Below are 9,428 nucleotides of genomic sequence, written 5' to 3'. Positions count from 1 at the left end.
AACCCCGAGGCCTGCGTTTCCCTCCCACTTTTTTCGCAAGCCACGGGTGGAGCGCTTTAGTTGAGACACCGACATGCAGATGAAGGAAAAAATTGTGTTTTTGGAAAATGATAGCAGCTAATCCAGCTCAGATGCAGCGCTGTATTGATAAAGGGGTTGGCAGCTGTAGCTTCTAGTCAACGCTGATTGGTCACTAGTTCAAACCTCTTCTTTATAAAACACCGATGTTCCTCTAATCTAAATCTTGCTGGGTAGGATTTCATCAAAAGATGGCACTGCTCAGCTACCGCAACACACACACACACACACACACACACCCACAGAGTGTCCTACATGTTTCTCCAAGTTATCAAATTTTACTTTTTAAGTCGCCTTCTCCTCTTCCACAGGGACGTGTGAGGATGGAAATCATACACTCCCCACTGTACCTGTCTCTTTCAAACAGTGGGCGCTGCCAGGAAAGCAGGCAGCGTTCGGGAACGCTGCGTTGTGCGAGTAAACCTGTTATCAATCATCAGCTCGAAAATTAATACACACTTACTGTACAAGCAAGCACACACACGAACACACACGTGCGTGTGCTCTGTGCCAACCAGGACACCAACGTTTGATGGTGTTGATGAATAAATGTAGCACAGTTTTGACTTGTGTTGCGTTTTTCAGTATAATTGTATTTTGGACGTTCCCCTGATTAGTATAATGTCAAATCTTACTGACTGGTAAGAAATGTATCTTCCACTTTAGGTAAAGCAGATCTGAGACCCTGAGGTCACCCTATAGTAAAAAATCTATTAAAACCCAAACATCATCGAACAAAGTTGATTCTTGATTTCCACACTTTCATATTACTTGGTAATGACATTTTTATTCTGATAGAAAGATGTGTGTATTCAAAAACCACAAGCTATATTCACACAGATTATTATCAAATTATTTGAATATGAATGAATATGAGTGAAATGTGTGTAATGCAAAAATGTGTAAGCACATACAGGCTACGACAACGCATCACTTTGAATCTATGGACTAAAAATACGGCCGGCAATATGAATCAGTTGGTGAAATTATGTTTTGTGCGCACCTAAATGGCCAAAAATATGATTGTAATTTAAATTAATTATTAAATGCTGTAAATCAAATCTTAATAACTGTACAGTTAAACCATACTTAATAGTCACAGAAATGTACGCACGCTGTCCAGTAATAAGGGAAAGTGTTAAACGAACAGCACACAATAACTACTACCAGCCTGTGGACTTTTTAAATACGTGTTGTGGACGAGGTACAGGAGCACCTGGGATCCCAATTTAACAAAAATAAATCCCATTCTAATAGTGATGGGACACCGGCGGAGATGACTTAGGCAACTGAGACCACAGCTGTCGCCGTACTCCCAAGTATGTGCACGCGTGCGTGCGTGTGTGTGTGCGTGTGTAAAAGCCACCACTAGTCGCCCCCAGTGTTCTTCAGTCTCCGCTCTCCTTTTTCACCGCAGACTGAACGTCACGTCCGCACTTGAACTTGAGTTTTATGTCATTGTAGAAACCAGAGAGCCACACAGAGCCACAGAGAGTCCACACAACCCGGGGATGCGGGACTCTCAGCTAGCACAAAGAGATAAGAGGGTAGCACTCTATCCTCAAACCAGCACAGGCCTTTGACTTAAAGAGTTTAAGTGTAATCCGCCGCCCGGCTGGTACTGCCAGTGCAGCAGAAGAAGTGCCCACCTCTTGGCGACAACTCGAAGTGCTAAGAAAAAATAAATTGGATTCCTATTTTACACGCTTTCAGACGTGAATTGCCGTCACTTCACCTGCTTTCTCTGGACAGGGACACGGGGTGTCCAGGTTGGCCGGAGAGTGGACACAGGTAGTAACTGACCATCCGCAGGTGCCGCCGACCTCCCGCGACTTGCCGCTTTTTCATTCCACTCCATCGCGCTCCCTTCTTCGCTCTCAGCTGACAGATGGTGTGAAAGCGGCAGAAGCCAAAGTCGGACTATCCTCCTTTCTCACCGTCACCTCTGACTGAAGAGGGAAGCGCGCAACCACGTTGGCACCGCACTCCGACCGAGCGTTAGTCCGCCCAGCGCTGTCCCACGGCTGGTCACAGAAGAGCACAGGAGCCGCTGCCCGCTGGAAGGATATCCGTCGCGCAGGGGTCAGTTCGAGGACCACATTAGGGGGCAGTGGAGAACAGTTAGTTTGGAGTGGTCAGCGAACGGCGGGTTTTGGTGCCAGTCACTATACAGGAGCTGCAGCAGCAGGCGGAGAGTCGACCCTTCCAGCGCCGCTCTCCGGGCGATGCCAGTGTAAATGCTAGGGCGATGTCCCGACGCAAGCAGGGGAACCCGCAACACCTATCCCAGAGAGAAATAACATGTAAGTATGCCTGCAAAAACTGACATCATTGCAAAACAGGATTTGCTTCTCTTTTGTCTCTCCATTGTAATTCTGAGAGTGGATTTTTTCCTGTGTGATCTGTGCGTAAAAATGAACATTTTCAGGCTTGAAGCGCAGAGTTTGTTGAAGTGCCTCTTGACGGCCAGATTTTCCACAGGTTTACTGACAAAATTAGATAAAGGCTCAAATTTACTTTGACTGTTTGATCTGTAAATACCCCCATTATTGTAGCAAATTCAATTACACATTGACTACAGAAAGAGAAAAAAATTGCGTGTTTGACTTCTTTAAAAACAACTCACTGAGAAGTCGGAGATCTTTACTGGCAGTTTATTGGTACATGACTTCTTCATTATTCTGTTTTTAATTATAATTAAATTATAACCAGCGCTGATCTGAGTGATTAGTATTCTTAATTTTCAGCCGACGTTGATCATTGATTTATGATTGAAACTTCATTTATTAAAATCACTTTCATAAGCAGATATAGTTCTTTCTCAGTTAGGATGTTAAACTGCAGCTGTGCTTATTCATATTTCACGAACACGCACAAAAAGAAGTCACTTAGGAATTCGAGTAGGCCTGTTTAATTCTAACATTGTTTTCATCTTTCCAAGAAAAGGGCCGATATGAACGATATCTTAAAAAAAATATCACAAAAGAAATTAAACACAAGATATTCTTCACTGTACACGTGAAAGATGCCGCTGACTGCCTCTGACTGGACACGCAGACTTAAATTTGTTTTGTTTTTTTTCCTGCGGCTTATTGGATCTTTAATAGACGCCTTACAGCCTTATGTTTTCTTCTTCATTTTCAGATTGATTAGTCCCGTTCATGCTGCTTTTCTGCTGCATACATTTAAAGGTATCTGTCTCCCCGGTTGTAAAATTAATTATAGATTTTGATTATTTAATACTCTGCATGCCTTGGCAGCAGAAAATTCCAGGGTTTCAAAGAACTTTAGTGGCGGATTAATAATATATTAAAGATGTTTAGTGGTGGTAAAGAAAAAGTGTTAGGAACCAAATTTGTTATTTTTGAAGGAGTAAATTCACTTTTTTTCACATATCAAAACTAGAGCAAATAATTCAGAGGAAATACATCGGTCTGCCTTCTTATTTAACGCAAGCATTTGGCACTTGCCGCTAAACTTCTCAGCAGGTTAGTCTTCAGCTATGGTGGCTGCAGCATGCTGACAGGAGCGTCACATACAGGATTTTGTCGACTAAAAAGCACAAAATATTAGCAAGGGATGCTTAAAGCGGTTGTTATGGATTTACAGATTTGCATTAATGAGTCAAAATCATAAAGGAAGAAGTGTTGATTATAAGAACAAACCATCATAGACATTTGTTACATTTGGGAAATATTACTTTTCTCTTTTTTATCCTATCCTCCTTATTTTGCTGAGACTTCTCTCAAAAAAAGATTACCACCCATATTAACAGCACTTACAGCACGCGTGTACGCTGAGCATCTATGCAGGTCTTGGGACACATTGTCTGTCTGTGTAGGTTCCTGTGTAGGCCTAGTCATAACTACACAAAGAAACACATACACATATATAAACACTTGTGGCTGAGATGTCAAATAATATCCTCACAAGTACAGATTTCATTCATTAACAGAACTGCATTAGAAATATGCCACATTGTGCTAACTACATGGTTTGCTGTGATATCAGCTTCTGCAGCAAAGAGCCCAGTATATATTCTAATTTATAAAAAATAAGTTAGATGGATAGACAGCCACAAGATGTGGAAAGACCAGAGAACATGAAGATGGAGGCTAATTAATGAGCTTCCTGTTTGCATTGTAGTAGAGATGCTTCAAGACCAGTGTGTGTGTGCACTTGAGTGTGTGTGAAGTACAAAATGCAGTTTAGAGGTGGCCAAAGAGCAGGTCTAACCTGTCTGTCTGATTTATCATCAATCAGACTGCAGTACAGTGCTGTACTTTCCATAATTTGTGTGTAAGAGATGCTCTGTGCTTTAATATGCTTGAGTACCCTCATACACATCATGCATGCACACACACACACACACACACACACACACAGAATCACTTATATATGTATGTAAGCTTGCATGGACATGAACTCACACCTGCAAATGCATGTTGACCCCCCTCCCCAAAAACATATTTTTTCTTGATCTATCAGGTCATAAAATCTGTCTGAAATGTTTTTTTTTAATTGGAGCATTTAAATATTGCATTTCACAACACATTGCAAATGAGGTTATGAAACTGGGCTTGAATTCAGGATTTCAGAAGTAGAATTAGATTTGTGTCCCCTCTACTGTCTTTTTATATTTTTTTATGAGTGAGAGAAAGCATTAGAAAAAATATGACAAATTATCTGAAAGTTATATCTCTGATTTGGAAAAGCCTAATTTATAGCTGTAAAGCTACTGTCATGCTCTGAGTGCTCTTTTAGTGACAACATCCTGATACTGAGTTTAAGGCCCAGGTTCACAATCTTCTTTTGTCTCAGAGCTTAAAATTTCTCTCTAATTTATCTTCTCTCTTTTGTGGTCATCATTTTTGTGTGAACAGATTGAAAAAAACATATTAAATTAAAAATTTTGAGAGGGAATCAACTATTCAGTACACTCTATGAATATTTAACATTTTGTTTATTGTCATCTGTTGCAAACATATCCAGCACTGTATGCTTTACGGCTCTAATTTCCTGCAGTGTTAAAATAAAATATTCTGTCCTTCATGAGAATTTGGTACAACTTCTCCATCAGAGACACATGTTAAAGATTAATCAGTGGAAATTATTTTGCTTTTGCTTTTTTTTGTTTGCCAGGCACATTTGGTGTACATTCGGTGTATACAGCAGAAGGTGCAGATGTGCCTTCTGCTTCTCATTCACTACAAATAACCCTAGCTTTTCTCTGAGAGGCTGATTTAGTGTGAAGAGATGCAAACAGGACAACAGCTCTCATTGTAGCTGCAAACACACACACACACACACACACACACACACACACACAAGTAGAGAGGGAAACAAAGAGAGAGAGAGAGAGCTGCGTGTAAATTGCAGTCACCCACTTGAGATGCATATTTCCCTTTGCCTTGTCAAATATCTGTGCACCCTGCTGTGGCTAAGTCTTCGTTAGAGACGCAGGAAGAGAGAGAGAGAGAGAGAGAACTTAGTAAGTCCTTTTATTTGAGTCAAACATTCTGTAGATGAGGTGTTTTAAAATACCATAGACGAAAATGTACCACAAGTTGAAGTTTATTCATCACAATAGGTAACTGAGAAAATGTGTATGTGTAAAAAAGAAATTGCTTTACTACTTTGGATAAAATTATTCGTAAATGTCAGTTTTGGTTATTTCTGATTTAAAGAAGAATGCAGAAAACATGTTTTTTGTCAGAAATTGCAAAAGAAAGCAAAATGTGACATGAGGTGGGACTTTTTAGAGTGTGTGTATACATGTTTATGTTCATGAATGCGCAGGATGAGGGTTTTCGGTTCTCAAAGAGCATTCCTAAACTAATTTTATTGGTCAGCTGGCTGTACACACTCTCAGTGGGTACAGTATAGTATAAACTGATACTATAGTGCACTGATGCACGCATACACACACACATTGTTGCCTGCTGTTGGTTTGCTCAGCTGAGGCTTTGTGCACTGTTTGTCATCACATGTCCTTCAACACCACTTATCTCCCCCATTCCCCCTTTCTCTCTTTCTGTATTTCCTTGTCTAACACACTCTCTCTCTCTCTCTCTCCCCCTCCCTCCCTCCCTGCTAGGGGGAGCTCTCAGGCTGCCAGTTTGCTTGCTCTGCCACTGATAGGGGTAGTAGAGTGCGAATGTGTGTGTGAATCAGATGACATCAAAACCATCAAAACCACATTCATCTCTCAACTGTCAACACCTGCACACTCTGTACTTCACTGTTTGTCTCTCTGTCACATTTTTTACTTACACTATGTAAAGTAAATCATGACACTGCCTGACTGACATCTATTACGTTCAGTATGAGAATGTGCGTGTGTATGTATACACTGTAGTGAACTGATAAAGTCAAGAAACTACAGCAGTAAAGGTATTGTAAATGACTGGACCCCAAGTTAATACGTGTTATTTTTTCAGTTTTATGGGTATATTTTGTATAATTTTTGTTCTGAGTTGTTTCTTAAATTATATGTTGGTTTGGTTTGAACATATAAATTTTGTCTTTCACTTTAATTAGATTTTGTCAACATTACTTACTACTACTACTTACTACTTTGTCAGTATTGTCTGTGAACAATGAATACAAATTTGCAAGATCATATATTCATTTATGCAATTGAAAAAGGACTTACAATGCATTTACAGATCAAAAATGGTGGATAAAATAATTAATTTCTACTCATATGAAAGGATTGGTAGGTTAGTTATGAGATGAAGCACTACAGGTAACATTCCCCCACTAGCCTGTGAACTCTGTCTCTGTCTGTATCATGTAAATCCAGCTCATACCACAATTAGACTGAAACAAATGTTTAGAATTATTTGCACATTTGCCTCCAATCCGTGTCTGATTGTCTTGACACAGTAATCCCGACTTCAACAGGAATGGGGGATTTACCTCGTGATGAACTTGAATTAGCTTTGAGGTAAACACATTTTCATTTCAAATCAGGTTAAATCTTTAAAAAAGCTGCAAGTCAAAACAAAGGCATGTTTTTAATTTCTATAGCATAAAGGTTTTACTGTAGGAGTAGTGAAATTTCTCCTGGAAAGTGTACTTTAGTAAAGTGGTTTTTCAGACATTTTTTCCTTCATTTTCATTGTAGTAGTAGACACTTGTGAGGTGACAGAAAATACAGGGAAAGAGACATGTTTCCTCAGGCTTGGAGAAATCCTGAGGTGTGACTATAGGCCAGTGACTGTGATGCTACACATGTATGAATGTTGCTGTGGATGGTGAGTGTGTGACAGTTCTGGTCTGTCTATCTCAGATTAGCTATCCCACTTCTGTTGTGAATATTATCTGATGTGAAGTGTCTAGATTGATTAATAGCACATTCAAAATGTTAGGTGATAAATAGACAAAGCCAAATGCCAGAGATGTAGCCTGCAGAGAGAAAACATCTACCTGATGAAGGAAATAGACAGCAGTGCCTTTTTGGCCTCAACAAGAGCCAGACCCATATTTTAGCCCTGAAATTATCTGTCGCACTACCCTCACTGCAGATATGGTAGATGGTTTTTCAAGAGTGGGGTGTTATTATTGAGCTGTTCATTTTAGATGTTTAAGTTAACTGAAATCTTATTAACGCTTCTTAACTCACCCGAGCGTTATTAGACAAATTAGGCCAAAGTGAGGCTCTGAGTTTCACAACCAAATGCAAAATCAATTTTTTGACACAATCTTTGAGTATCTCCTGAAAGTGGCTTTGGCTGATGTCAGCATATAGATATTTACATTATATTTATAAGAAACATCAATATGTATTTAGTTCTGCGGTGGGGTGTGTTTATTTCAGGTCAGTTCACTCTCTAATGTTTATTGTTGGAGAAATACTGTACTATGCATACATTTCAGTAACAGAGGACAGATGGATGCAGCCTGGAGGCCACACACACACACACACACACACACACACACACATATATGTCAGATCAGAGTACAGATTACAATTAGCATGATCAGTAGGACTAATGTTGAGAAGCAACACAGCAACACAATGTCATATTTCAGGTGAAAACGACCAGAAAAAGCAGCATTTCCCAAAATCCCACTGAACAACGTCAGAATGAAACTTCAGTTTGAAGAAATCATCTGACCTTTCTCTTCTGTTTTTTTGTTTGTTTACAGTGGAGGTCGAGCATCCAGATGGCCACCTGCTTTCTGAACCCCTACCACCTCATCTGCTCAGCCTGTCCTCCCACCGACTCAACCTACCAACCCATACATTGGAGCCTAGTCTGGTCCATACCCTGCCATCTAGCCTGCATGCTGACCACGACCTGTTGACTTGTGGCCAGTGTCAGATGACCCTCCCTTTGGGCGACATTCTCCTCTTCATTGAGCACAAGAAGAAGCAATGCCAAATCTCACTGCTGGCCAATGGTTGCTGTGACAAGGTTAATGACCGGGGAGGAAGTGGAGGGAGTCCACCTCTGCAGAGCCTTCATCACCAAGTGCAGCGAGGGGAGTTGAGGAAGATGGTGGAGCCAGTGGAAATTGGCATCCAGGTGACTCCTGAGGAGGAGGAAGTGGGAGGTGGGGAAAGGGGAGAGAGGATGCCAACCAAAGGAATTTGCCCGAAACAGGAAAACACACCGGCAGGTAGGCATGAGGAAAACACACACACTTTCAAGATATAGTTCAAGGTTGGGAAAATAAAAAAAAATTAGAATTAGAATTAGATGAGAAGATTCATGTTATGTTGATATGTTAGGTAGAGGCAGAAACAACAAACAATAGCTAGGCTAAGCTAGGCCAGCCACATTTTGTCTCCACATAGTTTCACTTTCAGAAGAAAAATTATAATTATGTTACCCAACATTCCTAACTATCCCATTGTGGAAGGAAATAAGGAATAGAAGTACAGATGGCCAGGTATTCAGGACAGTGCCAAGCCTGCAACCTTTCATTTTTTGACTTATTTTTGATCAAATATATAACACACGTACAAAAACTTACTAACTACTAAATTGACCTTTTCTGCTTTTGTGGGGGCATCCTACTGAAATGCAGCCCATACTAGAACTCATACTTGTACATCTACCATTGAGTATGAAGGATTAGATGTTATCAAAATTATGTGTATGGCACCTTTCAAACACAAATGCAATTCAATGTGCTTTGCATAAGGAGTAAAAAGACAAAATGTAAGTGTAAACAACCAATGCAGTAGCCTTTGACTCAGTACTGTTAAATATCCTACCACACTGAGAAGAAACCCTAATCCAGACCTAATGAATTACTGGTATTAGAAAAACAGAAAATAAAATAAAGTGGAAGCTAAAATGAAATAATATACAGGTATACATGATACTAATAAGGAA

The 9,428-nt window shown here is 40.1% G+C and overlaps 1 protein-coding gene across 1 annotated transcript; it reads left to right on the top strand.

Annotated features, from left to right (window-relative positions):
* Positions 1 to 586: 586 nt before the first annotated feature.
* LOC124072490 (B-cell lymphoma/leukemia 11B-like) lies at positions 587 to 9,111 on the top strand. The gene is made up of 2 exons (XM_046413957.1): positions 587 to 2,381; positions 8,233 to 9,111. The coding sequence occupies exons 1-2, from the start codon at positions 2,327 to 2,329 to the stop codon at positions 8,742 to 8,744; spliced, it is 567 nt and encodes a 188-aa protein (XP_046269913.1). The 5' UTR covers positions 587 to 2,326; the 3' UTR covers positions 8,745 to 9,111.
* The last annotated feature ends 317 nt before the right edge of the window (positions 9,112 to 9,428 follow it).

Source organism: Scatophagus argus, chromosome 15 (genome assembly GCF_020382885.2).
Source record: "Scatophagus argus isolate fScaArg1 chromosome 15, fScaArg1.pri, whole genome shotgun sequence".
NCBI lineage: Eukaryota > Metazoa > Chordata > Actinopteri > Scatophagidae > Scatophagus > Scatophagus argus.
This window is presented reverse-complemented; position numbering and strand designations above follow the sequence as displayed.